The sequence below is a fragment of the Monodelphis domestica genome, chromosome 4 (assembly GCF_027887165.1).
Source record: "Monodelphis domestica isolate mMonDom1 chromosome 4, mMonDom1.pri, whole genome shotgun sequence".
NCBI classification, from domain to species: domain Eukaryota; kingdom Metazoa; phylum Chordata; class Mammalia; order Didelphimorphia; family Didelphidae; genus Monodelphis; species Monodelphis domestica.
In genome coordinates this window covers 16,839,149-16,855,868 of record NC_077230.1, presented here as the reverse complement: position 1 = coordinate 16,855,868, position 16,720 = coordinate 16,839,149, and the positions used below count along the sequence as shown (strand labels likewise).

Here is a 16,720-nt window from a genome sequence, read left to right as displayed (position 1 = left end):
ATATTTTGTAATAAGACACATTTATCAACTCAATAGACCCCTTTGAGCCCCCTCACACCCCCACAAAAAAAAAGAACGCATGTAAAGTGGTGTACTGTGATATTTGTTTTCTATCACAACTTGAGCAACATGGAAATATGTATTACATGAAAGTGTGGTTATAACCTTTAGCAAAGTGTTCACTGCTTGAGGGGGAAGAAAACCTGAATTTTAAAATGTCAAAAAATTGTTTAAATTTTTTCTACTTATAACTGAAAGAATAAAAACATTTTTTCTTAAAGCAAATATTGGAGGAAATAAAATATGACAAAACAACTAACAAGGGAAAAGGCCAAAAAAGGTAAAAGAAAAAGAAAAAAATGCTGTTTCCTTCTCTGGGAAGGAAAACACTTGGGTGAATTCCAAATATATGCCTATATAGTATAATCTCCATCAATCACTGCTGAGTTATTGTGGCCAGATACAATAGAACAGGCAGTCCAAGACTGTTAAATTTTTCTTTTTTAAGAACATTTTCCCAGTTGAATTAGCCTGACTTATCTTTGTTGGGTTGAGTAGGGTGGCTTAAAAAAATCAAAGAAACATAAAAATCCTCAAAGATTTTTGGGGTTCTCAAAAAAAGGATTCAACATGAGGTTAAATGGAGGTCAAGGGGGCAGCTGAGTGGCTCAGTGGATTGAGAACCAAGCCTAGAGATGGGAGGTCCTGGGTTCAAATTTGATCTCAGACACTTCCTAGCTATGTGTGACCCTGGGCAAGTCACTTAACCCCCATTGCCTAGCCCTTACTGCTCTTCTGCTTTGGAACCAACACACAGTATTGACTCTAAGATGGAAAGTAAGGGTTTTTAAAAAGTGTTTTTGTTTTAATGGAAGTCAAGCTTCACATTCTGGATGAGGTCAGAAGATATTATCCATGGCCCAGGACTTCCCCCTAGACAACTGACTCACTCAGCCTGGTTCCTGTGCTGGTTGTTGACCTAAGGCAGTCGTATTTCTTTTTTGGCTTATTCGCCATTTGCAGTCCACTTTGGGAAAGTCTCCAAATATAGCTTGTCCCTATACTTCTATAGATGTAGATAAAAGGGGTCCTTCACTCTATATGTGCCTGTTTTGGGGAGGTTCATATTCCCAGTGTGTATAGCAACAGATGTTTGGGGAAGAACTCTAGAGAGCTTGTGATCACATCCACAACTATGGTTCACAGATATTTCTGGGAAGGAGAAAGAAGTCAGAGAGAGACCCAGAATGGATAAGGAAGACAGCATCTCATCTTGAGATGGGGCATGTGGGTTGAGCCATTAACCCCAACATGTTTCCCCAGTGCCTTCCTCTAGAGGACTTGGGAAACTCTATGGCTACAGAGATGTGATTTCGAGAACTAGATACAACAGGGTCAGATCCCCTTTCCCAGATACTACTGGGTCACATCGCCTTCTCTCTGCATGGTAGGAAAGGGGCTGATGCTTTGCCTTCCTTCTGTATCCAAGCAGCAACTTCCTCCTGCTCCTCTCCATCAGAAAGCTCTGTCTGTTTCAATATCTGGGTTGATCAGTATAGAGGGGAAGCCACTGGGGCTAAGGTGTCAGAGGGAACCATCAGAGGTCTCCAAGAGTTAGCCCTTGGGTGGCTGAGCCCATGCCCACTGCTGCCCACGGTGCTCTGTGCATTCTGAGCCGGGCTAGAGTGAAAGGAGAAAAAGCTACATAAAGTCCAGAGAGAGTATTTATAATCCAACCTAAATGCACTCCTAGACAGAAGACAAATCCAGCGACTAGAATGAAAAGAGGGATACAGAAGAGGGATTACGCTGCCTGGCCTTTGTCTGGATTCCTCTGCTCCTAGCATTCGACCCTGTTGGCTACAAGCAAGCTGCTAAAATCTTATTACACTTACAAGCACCTCAGGTAACAATTCAGAGAGAAACCAGTGTCTACTTCACCCCTCCAGAAAAGGCACAACATGAAAAACAGTCATAGGAGCCCATAAACAGATACAGAAAACACACAAAGTATTTGCTCTAATTCATAAGAGTTCTAACTTCTAATAATTTTGAAGACTTATTAATTCATAACTTCTAAGTTTTAATCTTTTTTGGAGAATGTTATTAATTTTTATTTTTTTTGTTGGTTGGTTACATTAAGATTTTGGAGAATTTTATTTTTTTGTTGTTGGTTGATTACATTAAAACTTCCAGACATCTGCCTCCCTCTTTCCCCTCTCTGAATTAGAGAAGACATCATTTGACAAACAAACAAGCAAAAAGGTAGATTCCTCAGTAGATAGAGAGGCAGACCTGGAGATGGGAGGTCCTGAGTTCAAATCAAATCAAATCAAATCAGATACTTCCTAGCTGTGTGATCCTGGGCAAGTCACTTAAGCCCAAACTGCCCAGATTTTACTACTCTTTTGCCTTGGAACCAATACTTAGTATCAATTCTAAGACAGAAGGTAAGGGTGTGTGTATGCGTCTGTGAGTGTGTGTGTTTATGTATAAAATGATGACTTTCGTGTTTCTGTTTGTCAGTTCTTTCTCTGGAGGTGGATATTCACAAGTTATTCTTCAAACATTAATTCTGTAGCTGCATATAATGTTCTCTGGATTCTACTCATTTTGTTTTCTCTCATTTTATGTAAGTCTTTTCCCGTTTTAAAAAAATTAACCTTCTCATCATTTCTTAGAGTGTGGTAGTATTCCATCACCATCGTATGCCACAACTTGTTCATCCCCAGTTGGGGGGCATCCCCTAGATTTCTCATATTTGTGCCGCCACAAAGATAATATATTATGTATTATGTAATCAAAGTAAATATTTTAGAATATCGAGGTTCTTTTCTTTTTCCCCTGCCCATCCCAGGAAACAGGGGATACACAGTTTTATAACTCTCTGGGCATAATTCCAGGTTGCTCTTCAAAATCATTGGATCATTCGCAGTCCCATCACCAGTGTCCCCATTTTTCCCCATTTGTCATTTGAGCCAGTCTGATAGGTGGGAGATGATATTTCAAAATTGTTTTGATTAGTATTTCTCTAATCAGTATGGGTATATATGGCTTTGATTTTCTCATCCTGAAATTTCCTTTTCAATATCTTTTGACCATTAACCAATTAGGGAATGGTTCATATTCTTATAAATTTGACAAAGTTCTTTATATATTGTATTTTATTTTTTTAAAAACACCTTACTTTCCCTCTTAGAATTAATACTGTGTATTGGTCCTAAGGCGGGAGAGTGGTAAGGGCTAGGCATGGGGGTTAAGTGACTTGCCCAGGGTCACACAGCTAGGAAGTGTCTGAGATCAGATTTGACTCTAGGATCTCCCATTTCTGGGCCTGACTCTCAATCCACTGAGCTACCCCGCTGTCCCCTCTTTGTGCCTCTTCATATTTAGATATGAGACATTTATCTGAAAAACTGTCTATAATATTTTCCCTTCAGTTTTCTACTTTTCTTTTCATCGTGGCTACATTAGTTTTATTTTTCCAAACCCTTTTAAATTTAATATAATCAAAATTATTCACTTTATATCTTAGTGTTCTTTATTTCTTGACTATTCATAAATTCCTCTCCTATCCCCAAATCTGGTAGGAAATACATTCCATGTTCTTCCACTTTGCTTATGGCATTTTCCTTTATGTCCTCTAGGTCTTATATCCACTTTGACCTTATTTTGATAAATGGTGTAAGATATTGGGCTATACATAATTTCTGTTATTAACTTCTAAGAGTTAACAATTCATAAGAATTCTGAGTTCTACTAACTTTTTAAAAAACTCTTAGCATGGGTCTTAGAATCAATGCTAAGTATCAGCCTCAAGGCAAAAGAGTAGTAAGAGCTAGGCAATTGGTAAGTGACTTACCCAGGGTGACACAGCTAGGAAGCATCTGAGGCCAGATTTGAACCTGGGACTTCTCATTTCCAGGTCCTATCCCATTGAGCCACCTCACTGCTCTGAGTTCTAATGTTTAAGAATTCCCTCTTCTTAGAAAGGAACTGGACTTGGGGCTCTCCCCAAGGGAGGACCTTCCTATTCTAATGGATCTTTAGTTCTCCCACAGGAGCTTTCACAGTCTTCCCTTTACCCGCTATGCCAATTTGTACTGCCAAAGGAGCTGAAGACCCAGAAAAGACATTTTTTACCTCTGGAGTCCTTGGTACCATCCAAACTGTTCAACATCAAAATCATGGTTTTATTCACGAAAATGACACTAACAAAGACTCATTGCCACCTGCTTTGGGGCTGTACTCTCAGGACCAATGGGCATTTCTAGATAACATGCAGCTGAAAACTGCTGTGCTTGTGTTGTCTCCCCCACTGGAACAAGAGCTAAGAGAATTCAAGGGCCATATTCATTTTCTTTTTGTATCTCCAAGGATTCTCACAGCTCTTGCACATAGTAAGCACTCAGAGACATCTGGTCCTGGAGTCAGGAAAACTTGGGTTCAAATTTGACTTCTCATATTAGCTGTATGACCCTAGGCAAGTCACTTAACTCCTGCCTCAGTTTCCTCAACTGGAAAATATATAGCTCTACCAAATAAGATGATAGCACCTGACACAAACAAGGTATTAAATAAATTATATAAATATATATAATATATAATTAATAAATTATCATTATAAATAAATATATAACTAACATATAAATTATATAAATGCTCCTTCCCTTCTATTTTACAAGTACTCGAGGTATCGCACTGTGGTTTCATTTCCCCCTACCTTATTTTCCCTCCTCCCACCAGGTAAGTACATATTGGGTCCACAGAACAAGCAGCACCACAACATTCTGATGAATTTTAACCTTTTTTAACCCTCAGAGAGTGATTACAAAGGCAGCTAGATAGCATAGTGGCTGGATCCGAAGTCAGGAAGAGTTCAGAACCAGTTTAGAAACCAGGCATGAGTGTCTTCCTAAATAAATAAAATGGTAAATGCTGCCAATAAAATAGAGCTAATAATAATAATGCCTACCTCCCAGGGTGGGTGGGTGGCAGGATCAAATGAGATGCTATTTGCAAAGTGCTTAGCAAAATTCCTGGCACATAGATGATGCTTAGGAATTACTTTTCCCCTTTTCTTCCCCTCTAGTCTTTCATTGTTATGGCCCCATGTTGAGAGCTTGCATTATGCCACGAGGGAACATTTTTTTTTTTAGAAAGCCCATAGATGGCAACCCCCTTTCTCATTGCGTTCAGTCCTGGCCAAATCTTTATGACTCCAATTAGGGTTTTCTTGGCAAAGGCACAGGAGCTTGCCATTTCCTTCTCCATCAGGGCAACTCTTCAGACATGCATCCATCCTCTTGAGATCCGGGCAACTTATCATGTTGGGGCCCCCCCCTTTTACTGAAAATGGATCAAGAACTGCGTATCTTTTCAGCAGTGCATTATTGGGCATGCCCAAAGTGTACCCCAAAACATGCTTTCCTGACTCCAGACAAAGGATCATGCTCCATCAAGGTGATTGAGGAACCCATCAGATTGGTCAAGGAAATAAGTTCTTTCCCTCTCACCCTATTATCTGACATGCCTACTGGACTCTTCTTTCCTTTTAGACCTGGCCTGTATACTATTTTGAGATCCTAAGCTTCAATAAATACCCCGTTAGCAAGGCCAGTCTCTACAAACAAACCGTCAACTAAATCCAAATGGAAGAAAAATGAAGATCTGTTTTCTCAGCTTCTCTGGAAGGCACATCAGCTTTTTGTTTGTATATCTTGAGTAGACCTAGGCCCCTGACTTCATTCCTTATGAAACTTTCCAGTGAGAACTATGATTTCCAACTGTCTTTCCCCAGGGCCTTTTCTGCTTCTAATGAGCATAGGGAAGGACTCTGGGAATTTTCTAAATCTAGGTGAAAACATTCACTTACAACTTTTTTTTTTTAATAAGAAATAAGCTGCTTTGGAAACTTCAGGGAGCAAACTTAAAGCCCAAGTAATTGAGAACTTGCTGAAACAAACTTACATAGATTCCTGAAAAGTTCTCTTTGCTGACTTACTGTCATTTTGATTCGGGAATGAGTGAATATCGTCAATAATTTGTCTCTTTTTCTCTTTCAGAGATATGACTAATCTTTAGTTGAGAAAGGACAAAAATGGGAGTCAGTTTTAAAAAGAAAATGATAATTTTCCAAATTTGAGCAGAGATCTCTCCCTTGCCCAGTTATAGTTGATTAGAGAATAAGTAGATATTATAAAAATTATAATGGAAACAAAATTGAGTTAGAAAAAAGGTCTCATTTGTTCCTGAGATTTGTCGAAGAAATTTATGGCCTTTCAGGAAAAAAATGTATTAATTAAATTAGGCATGAGCTCGTGAAATAAACTAAAAAATTATAATAGGGATTAAACCCAAATTTACCTTGAATTTCATAGTGAAGTTTCTTTGAATATTTACTAGGAATTAAAAACTGATAACAATAACTAGCATTTATATAGTGTCATAAGGTTTGCAAAATGCTTCATAAATTTATCTCATTTTATCTTCCCATTAACTTGAGGAGATAAGTATATTTTGTAGTGAAGGAAACTAAGGTACACAGAGGTTAAGTGACTTGCCTAGGGTCACAGAGCTAGTAAGTGTCTGAGGCTAGATTTCAACTCAGGTCTTCCTGACTCTAAGTCAGTACTCTTAAAATGTTTTAACTAGTCCTTATCAATTATTCTGTCTCATAGAGACTAAGGAATATAGGGATTCCCTCAAACCTTGTATTAACTTTATCTCCTAGGGCAGTGATGGTGAACCTTTTAGAGTGAGCAAACTGCAAGCCACATATGAGTCCCCAATTTTATCCCAGATGGGAGAGATGAAGCACTCCCATTGGACTGATGGACAGAGTAGTGGGTGATATGAGAAATGTCCTCAGGCACATGGAAAAGAGGAGGGCAGCATCCCCCTCTGGCACACTTGGGAATGGGTGCCATAGGTTTGCCAAAATGGCCCAGGGGAATGAGGTACTTTGTGTATTATTTAATCCCAGAGGAGAAAGGATTTTTTTTTTTTACTGATTTTCTTTTTTCAAAGCAAACTATACTCAAAGAACTCTATTACCAATACTTGTCTAAGTTATTTCCTTTCTCCTAGTAGCTGTTGCTTTTCAATTTTTCTTTTTCAATTAAAAGCAGACACATTTTAGTATCTCAGTTCTTTTTAATTTTTTTTAATTGAGGAAGTGTTTCAGTAGCTCATAGGAATAAGTCTAAATAAATGATTTGGTTGAATTCAATTTTGAGCAAATTGAAAGAATTATATACAAATGGCATTTATTTATAAAGGATTTTATTTTAAAATAATGAAATGGAAAGCAGCCTGAGCACTAAAATCTTTAAATATAAGAAAAAGCTTAAAAATCTTAATTAGCCCAATACACAGAAAGTGCAGAAAATTTCAAGAGACAGAAACAATAATTAAGGAAAACTAAAACTTATAATACAATTAAAAATGGAAAATATTTTGGAAACAAAAATTTATGGGCAAGAAAATTAGAGTTGAAAAAAGAAACTGTACCATTATAGATAGAGAAATGTAGCAACTTGCAATAGAGTTGGTCTAAATTATAAGATATCTGCAAGTTATTGCAGATTTAGAAAACTAAATGGATAGATCAGTGGGGGGGTGGGGGAAGAAATGTACAAGAAAGAATTCTACTTGTTAGAAATTTTTAGAATAAGAGATTGCTTTTGAAAAGGCAATTTACCTCTAGGGGATTCATAGAATTTCTAATGAACTTCAAACTTAATTTCAAAGATGTTGGTGTTCTGGTGCGGATTTGGAAAAGGAAAATGAATCGTGGAACAACCCTAGAATTGGGCAATTTAAGTTCATATTTAACCTGAGTCTGATAGATTTGTTGACTATAATCCATGGCATAGTTGATTTGGATTGTGTGAGGATGGGATTAACTCTCCCCTCACCCACTTTTAGATTTAATCACCAGAAGCATATACACCTCCACAATTCCTTAAGTGAGGGGAGGTCCACAACTCAAGTGCTAAACTGGGAGACAGCTCAGAAACCACTGACTGCCCCCTGGGCTGTCCTGAGAAAATTCTAAAACTGTGATTGGTTCATGAAAAGTGGAAGGAAGGCACAGAAAGTGAGGCAAAGAAGGATCTTTAAAAGTAGTTGCAGCTTCCTGTGACCTTCCTTCTCCTTTGAAAATGGCCTTGGAAGAGCTCTGGCTTGGGACCTCGAACTAAGCTTGGATCTTCCATTAGGACTACCATGTGGGTGAGTGGAAAGGCTGACTCCTTTCCTGGTTTCTGGAGGGATTAGCATCTGGAGAGGCCCCCTTCCCCATCTTGGAGGAGGAGGCCACAGCTGGAACACTTGTTTAATTTACCCCTAGGCCTTCTGGCTAGGGCTTCTGGAGCCCTGCTGGAGTAAAGCCAGGGCCAGAGGAAATAGTCTAGCTCATTAAGCTAGATTTCTTACCCTGCCCTCTTTCTCATTTCTCTACTTTCCCTCTTTCCCTCTATTTTATAAATAAACTGCTATCAAAGTCATTTTAACTTGAGATATATTTATTTTGGCAACCACACTCATATTTTTAGTCCAACCTTAATTTTTTTTAACCCTCATAATAGTAATTAGTTGATGACAAAATACATTTAAAGTGCCATTTAAGAGTAAAAACTCTAAAGAGAAACTTTGCAAGAATAAAAACTCTGCATTGGTTATTAGAAGAATTACATGAAATAAGTATTGAATAAACTCTCCAACTTCCCATCTAACAGGAAGGAAATGAAAGAACTCGAAATGCTTTTAGGTATTTTGTATAAGCTAGCATAGAAAAGCTTATATTCAGATGTATACATTTATAAAATCCATGCTTACTGTCGTTCAAAAGATGATAGGTTATGTGTATATACATGCACATAAAATGCATATACAGATATGTACATTCTCCTACAGTCCTCAGAATATGGTAATTAGAAAATTAGGTTTCATTTTTTAAAGCTTCATGATAACTATGATGAGATGACAACTTGAATTTTTTAAACATTTGTGCATATCTATCTGGAATGAACTTGCCCATCAGAGGTATTTGCAGTCTCTTCCTGTTCCTACCCTCCCACCAGATGGGTAGTTGGTTCTTCATGGCAATTTATGGAATAATTTCTTTGATAAAGAATGTATTCAATCCTCGAATACCCTTTTCCTCGAGGCGTAGAGTGCCACTTTAAGGATACAGAGATACAATGTAGTTCACAATAATTAGGTATACTCAAAAAGTTGTCAAAACATTCAATAAACTGGAGAGCTTCATTTACATAATGAATTTGTGGATTTTTTCCCTGGAAATCTGAACCATGGTGTTTGTCAAGTATTCTGTTATACCTCTAAACAAATCCCAATACCTGCTGGTGTTGATGTTAACTGTAAAGATAATTGCATCTTTCTTATCATAAGTATTAGAACTTGATGTGTGAGTCATAATCTCTTAGATCTGTAAATATAATTTGCTTATTATTTATTATCTCAGCTTGATCTTGGTAAAAGTGTTTATGTTGATAAATCAGCACTTTACCATCCAAGGGGAAAATCCCAATGGCTGCCAACTGGGGAGTTTGAAAGGGTGCATCCATATTGAAAGTAGTTCCAGGTGGATGCTGATTGTTAGAAGGCTGGCGACATAGTCCTGTGAAGGTAGTGATAAGATCTGCTTGACCCATTTCCCCTAACTCTGTTTCTTTCCTTTGAATGGAAGTTTGCCCAATGGCTATTCTACTCCTTGAGTAAATGTGGTTATGACTCATTAATCAGTTGTTTCAAAAATATTTCTGACCTTTATCCAAACACAGTTGGGAAAGTCTTTTCCGTACATACTTAAAAAAGGAGAGTCTGTGACTTTTAGACTGGATAGAAATATAATTGTTATAGCAAGGTTCCTCCTCCCCCTTTAAGATCTTCTAATCAATTAAGGACAATAAATTCAGCTTTATTATGTGGACCTGTTTCCATAGCATTGGGAGCACTAAAGTGAATTAACTTTCTGGTAAATGTCCTAGGGGTGACTGGCCAACTGCACTCTTACTTGATTCATAGGATGAGCACATTTGTTTATGGGGTGGAACATTCTCTTCTCCCAGGCCACACCTTTGTTTGTTTTTCTCCCTAAGGACCAACTGGCTCTTTTGCAGTCCTTCCAAAATCAGTCCCTAGAAACTGAGAAATATACTTTTATATGTTGGGCATTCATGACATATAGTTGTGCCCCATGCTTACTCCCAAGCCCCATCTCTCAACATACGGGAGTAGGGAAAAGGGGAGAGATGCAGGGAGGGGGAGGAGGATATCACAGGAATGAAAACATGAAAACAGAAAACACTCACTTGCTTCAAATGTTTCTCTTATGGCCAAATAGTCCTGTTTGAAAGCATGTCCTGTTTGAAAATCCATAAGGCGGCTCAGTGGATAGAACACTGGAGCTGGAGTTAGGAAGATCTGAGATACTGTGAGACCCTGGGTAAATCATTTCAGCTCATCTAGAAAATGTGCTGGAAAAGGAAATGGCAAATTGCTCCAGTTTCTTTGCCAAGAAGAACCCAATGGGATTATCCTACAAGATGAGACTGAAACAACTCACCAAAAATAAAAATGACAATGGAGGACTAATTATAAATGACTTGATTAATTTTATCCAAATGCCTAAATGCCACTCCTATGCAGTTGGTATATGTATTCAGGATATGTAGATGTCTTCTTCATGAAAGCTTCTAAATCTGCTACCAGGATTCATTCCTAGTCTTGATCGATCTCTATCAATAATGACATTTTACAAAATGACATCTTTTTACTGGAAGTTCAACATTAGTCGGCATCTTTCCAAGGAAGCAAAATTATCTTGAACCTGAGGCAGCCTCTGTCAAACCCAGATCCCCAGAAACTCTATTTCTATTTCAGATCTGCAACAAACTTGCTGTGTGACCTTTGTTAAGTCCTTTTCCCTCTATGGGAATTACTCAGATTCCTCATGTTTCAAATAAGGAGAAGTAGGCAATCTCTAAGGTTCCATTTGGTTCTGATAGTTTGGGTCCTCAGTTCTTGTTCTCCCATAGTTCTTAAAAATTAAGATAGCTTGTTTGGAAATCTTTAGAAATTATTCCTGACATTAAATGATGGTGACAGGAATGATGATTTGTTAGTGGCAGCGAAGAAAAAATGGAGAAATAGCTGAAGGTGATGGGCTGGGGAATGATGATCTGAAGCAAGATATTCCCAACAGATTGTGTGGGACTTCCAATAGATGGGTTGCTCTCTGACGTACATGCATCTAAACTAGTAACCTTAAAATAACTCTGAAGGACAGCAAACGGGGATTTCTGTGTTCTTTGTTATTTCTGGACCTCCAACTGAATTCAGGAAGATGGTTCTTCCTGACAGAAGGAAAGAAAGAAAGAAAGAAAGAAAGAAAGAAAGAAAGAAAGAAAGAAAGAAAGAAAGAAAGAAAGAAAGAAAGGAAGGAAGGAAGGAAGGAAGGAAGGAAGGAAGGAAGGAAGGAAGGAAGGAAGGAAGGAAGGAAGGAAGGAAGGAAGGAAGGAAGGAAGGAAGGAAGGAAGGGAAAAAGAAAGAGTGGACAGAAGGAAGGAAGGAAGAAAAAGGGGAAAGTATTTGACTTGCAAAGAAAAATACAGCCTTCAAAGACTCTCTTCCAAGCATTCATTAAGAATGTACAAGATTTCTTGATTTGTGCAAAAAGGAGATCTCTCCAAATGATATGCCTATTGTAAATTTTTCATGGTGAACATTTGTACAGTATCTTGGAACTTTTCAAATGTTATAGAATTGGGCTTGATTTATTATTATTTTTTTGTTGTTAGTTGTCTAGACTTAATATTTGTTGAATTTGAATTCTTTCCCTATAAAATATAAGCATTTGGGACATTTGGCTGCAAAGATACTTACCTGTAACATGATGGGATGGGCATTAATGGAAAGGGTATAGAGAAGGCGTAATTTGTCCCGATCAGTGAAGTGATCCATGAAGACACTGCCAGCATCTGCCACTTCAGCATATCTCCGGACAATGCGATCTAAAAGCCTCTGTGAGGGACAGCGAAGCATTGGACTGGGTAGACCCTGGAAATAAAAATGCCCATGTAGGTGATTGTGAAGACCAGTGGCATGTCTATAGCTTGAGCAGAATATCTGAATTAAGAATATTACAATTTCACCACCCAACTTTCTTTGAACACACACTATAATATCTTTTGTTTTTCAACCAAATTTCTCATGATTTCTAAGAAAGTCATCATTTACAATAAATAATACAAAACAAGAAAAAATGAAATTTCATAAAAATTAATCAATACATCAAAAAAGTCTAAGCTTATATGCATTATTCCACAATCCTAGTCCTCCACCTCTGCAAAGAAATGAAGGGGAAGGGCATCTCTTCTTTGGAGTCCAAGCTTTATCATTATAATTTTACAACAGTTACTTCGTATTGTTTTGGCGTTCTGGTTCTTTCCACTTACATTGTTGTATTTATTTTTTAGCATGTATATATTTTTGGATGTTTATTGTGTATCTCACTTTAGATCCATTCATAGAAATCTTTCCATCTTCTTTTTATTCATTATGTTCATTATTTCTCATGTGACATTCATGTAGCACAATTTGTTTACCAATTCCTCAATCGATGGAGGAATTGGTATATACTTTGTTTCCAGTGCTTTGCTACCACAAAAAGTACTTGTTTGGATATTATTGTTGTATACGATCTTAAAGGGTATAGACATATTATTCAATTTCTTTGCATGAATCCAAATTGTTTTCCTTGAATATCGAATCAATTCACAACTTCACCAACAATGCCTAGTTGTGTGACTATATTTCTACAGCCCCTTCAACATTGCTTCTTTTCATATTTTTCCATCTCTGCCAACTTTCTGAAAGTGAAGTGAATGGAATATCAGGCTTTAAAAAATTAAATTTCTTTGATATTAGTACTTTGGGACATTCTTTCATGGCTGTTAATAACAATGATGATTCTTTTAATTCCTTACTATTGTGCTAAAAGGAATAATAAAATGGAGGAGTTCCATGGAGACTGGAACAACCTCCAGGAAGTGATGCAGAGCGAGAGGAGCAGAACCAGGAGAACATTGTACACAGAGACTGATACACTGTGGTATAATCGAACGTAATCGAGGTCTCCATTAATGGCGGTGTAATGTCCCTGAACAATTTGCAGGGATCTAGGAGAAAAAAACACTATTCATAAGCAAAGGATAAACTATGGGAGTGGAAACACTGAGGAAAAGCAACTGCCTGAATACAGCTGTTGAGGAGACATGACAGAGGAGAGACTCTAAACCAACACTCTAATGCAAATATTATCAACAAAGCAATGGGTTCAAATCAAGAAAACATGTAATGCCCAGTGGATTTACGCGTCGGCTATGGGGGGTGGGGGGAGGAAAAGAAAATGATCTATGTCTTTAATGAATAATGCTTGGAAATGATCAAATAAAATATATATATAAAAAAAGAACTGGTTATTCCTATATTTTGACCACTTCTTTATTGAGGACTGGTTTTTGGTTCTTTATATTTCTGCTAGTGGTCCATGTATTTTGTATAACAGACCCTTGGTCAGGGCTATTTGATAAAAAGATTTTTTCCCCAGCCAACTACTTCCTTTCTTACTATAGTTGTATTCATTTCATAAATGTAAAAGAATTTTCATTCTATATTATTAAATTTATCTATTTTATTTTTTATGATTGCCATTCTCCCATGATTGAGAATTCATCTATTAGCCAGAGCTGTGAGAAGTATATGGTCTCCTTTTCTTCTAATATTTTAATGGCAAGATCTTTAATATTAAGGCTATAGAACCATTTTGAATTTACTATGAAATATGATCTAAGATGTGGTATAAACATTATTCCCACTAGATTGTTTTCTAGTTTTCCTAGTAGTTCTTCCTAGATGAAGAGCTTTTTCCTAGGTAATTTATGATTTTAGATTTTTGAACACTGTATTATTAAGTTCATTTCTTTCTAATTCCTGTTTAGTCTGTTCGATATATCTACTCTTCTGTTTTTCTGGGCTTGTTGGGCAATATTTTCACTGAAGTTGGCTCTGGGCCATGCAGAGGGCCCATTTCATTCCTTACCTCCCTTTCTAGCCATGGTCTTCACTTCTGTCATTAACCTGGGCTATCTCTTATTGGGATGGTACTGGCTGCAGAAAAAGAAAAGTCATAGGAAATAGGGAAGATATGAGTTGGGCCCATTATCTGAAAGATGTCTTTTCTGGCATGGCCTTGCTGTCTTGGTCCTTTTCAATGGGTATGCATCAGAACCAAGACCCACAATTTGGCTGTTCTAGACCAGTGGTTTATCTTGTTCAGTTGTGCTTGGCCAGTGACCTGGTGGTGCTGACAGTCCTGGTCATTTTCTTGCACTGAGTTTACTTCCCTAGTCAGTTACTACCTTACCCTATTCTACCATCTTGGATTTGATATAAACTTAGCATATCACATTTTTGCTGTTGTGTGGAATGCTGTGCATGCACACTGATATAATATCTTGCCCAGGCTATATTGTCCTTAAGTTGGATGGCCATTGGCTTGCTCAGTGGATTTTCTTTAAGGAGCTGACTTTCTGGTCCAGAATTTATGACATCTTTAAGTTCCACTTTGCCTTTTTGTTCCTGACATACTTCAAGAGTTCCCAAAGACACATTGCTGCAGAAAAGAACATTTAAGTGGGTCAAAAAACCTTCTTTGTATCTTAAGTGTTTTAATTAATACATATATTTGAAACAGTGTTCCATCCATCCATCCATCCATCCATCCATCCATCCATCCATCTATCCATCTATCCATCCATCTGTGTTTACACTCAATTCATCCTTCTTGTTTCTCGTTCATGTTTTTCATGGTCATTAAAATGGAATTTATTCACTAAACCCAGCTTCAACAAATGATTTTGAGGATTAATATTTTCCAATATAGTATGGAATCAAATAGTGCTCTCTTTCTCTCTCATTCCTACTTTTTCACTATTCCCCATGCCTTTATAAAAATGTTGTTCCCCCAAATCAATTTTGTTATTATTTTGTCTAGCTCTGTAACGTATATATTTTGGTAGCTACATTAATTTAGCACAGAATCTGAATATATCAGTTATATTGCCAAGGCCACGTCTTGACTACTGAATATTTCTTCAGCTATTTAAATTGTTTGTTACTTCTTTAACGAGTATTATTGTATTATATTTATATGAGTAGTCAATGTGTTTTGGTAGAATGTCTCCCAAATATTTTGTCCGTTTTGAATCTTTACTTTCTATTATTGTTCCTATGTGTGTGTGCCCATGTGTTTTGACGTGTGCATTTGTTGGTGTTGTTGTTCTTGGCAGAGATACTGGAGTAGTTTGCCATTTTCTTCTCCAATCCGTTTTACGGATGAGAAAACTGAGGAAGGTTATACTAGTAAATGTCTGAGGCCAGATTTGAACTCAAGATGAGTCTTCTTAACTCCAAGCTCTGTACTTTATCCATTGTGCCACCTAGCTGGAATATGTGTGTATGTAGGTATCTGTGTGTATGTATACACACACACACACATATTAATATCTAAATGCATGTGTATCTGCATACATAAACAGCATATAAAAATGTTGATTGATTTTTGTGATTTTATTTTAAAGTCTATAACTTTATTAAAACTATTAATTCTTCCAAAGAGTTTCCTTACTGATATTTTTTAGGATTTCCTAGTTATTTTAATTTGTTTGCTGATCACTATTATAAGTGTAAAACATCTGCAATTTTTAAATCATTAAAATATGCTTTTTGTGAATTGTTCTTTGTGTGATTAAATTCTCTCTAGTGGCAGCCTTGCATAGTGGTCAGTCTCAAATCAAGGAAGATCTAGGTTCCATTCTCACCTCCAACACGTACTGTCTCTATGATCCTGGACGAGTTGCTGAACCAGTCTGTGCCCTGGACTATGGTGTCAAACAAAAAAGAAACAGATTCCTAGGGCCACGTGTTGACTCAGGAAACTATCAATTAACATCACCTATATTGTATTGCCTTTGATTTATTTTGTTAAATATTGCCCTATTACTTCAAAAACAAACAAACACCTTTATTTTCTTCGTACCACTCCTAAGCCAGAAGGGGATAAGAGCTAGGGGCTAGGTATTTGGAGATTAACTGATCTGTCCACAGTCACACAGCTAGGAAGTGTCTGAGGTCACATTTGAACCCAGGTCCTCCCAACTCCAGGCTCTATCTACTGTACTATCCAGCCGGCTCTCCAATTACTTTTTAAGTTTGACATCTCTTCTCTAGGTAACTCCCTAAGAAAATAAATTGCAGAGAAACTACTAAGAGAAAAGGTTTCCTTACCTGGAAAGTTTCCTCTACCAATGAAATTACAGGTCCAGTTCCTGTGCTCTATTTTTTATAGGCAATTTTATATTTCTATTAAAATCCTAATTTTTTGGCATGTAACTGTGCATAGTAGGTTCTAATAATTATTTTTAAATTTCTTTCAATTTGCTGTGATTTCATCTTCTTCGTCTTTTAATGGATTTCTTTCTTTGAATCCGGTTGGCTAAAGTTTGATCATTTCTATAGTTTTTTTGATTTTCCAATCCACTATGTAACTCATCTGTTTTATGAATAAATTTAGTCAATAACATTTAAGGTAGGGGCAACAAGGTGGCTCAGTGGATTGAGAACCACATCT

General features: G+C 37.2%; 1 protein-coding gene across 1 annotated transcript in view; it reads right to left on the bottom strand.

Moving 5' to 3' along the window:
* DIPK2B (divergent protein kinase domain 2B) overlaps positions 1–16,720 on the bottom strand; it is a 96,036-nt gene that overhangs the window by 5,585 nt on the left and 73,731 nt on the right. Inside the window, exon 4 of the mRNA XM_007493300.3 lies at positions 11,914–12,087. Within this exon, the coding sequence (XP_007493362.2) occupies positions 11,914–12,087 (174 nt within the window). The remainder of the gene's footprint in view (positions 1–11,913; positions 12,088–16,720) is intronic.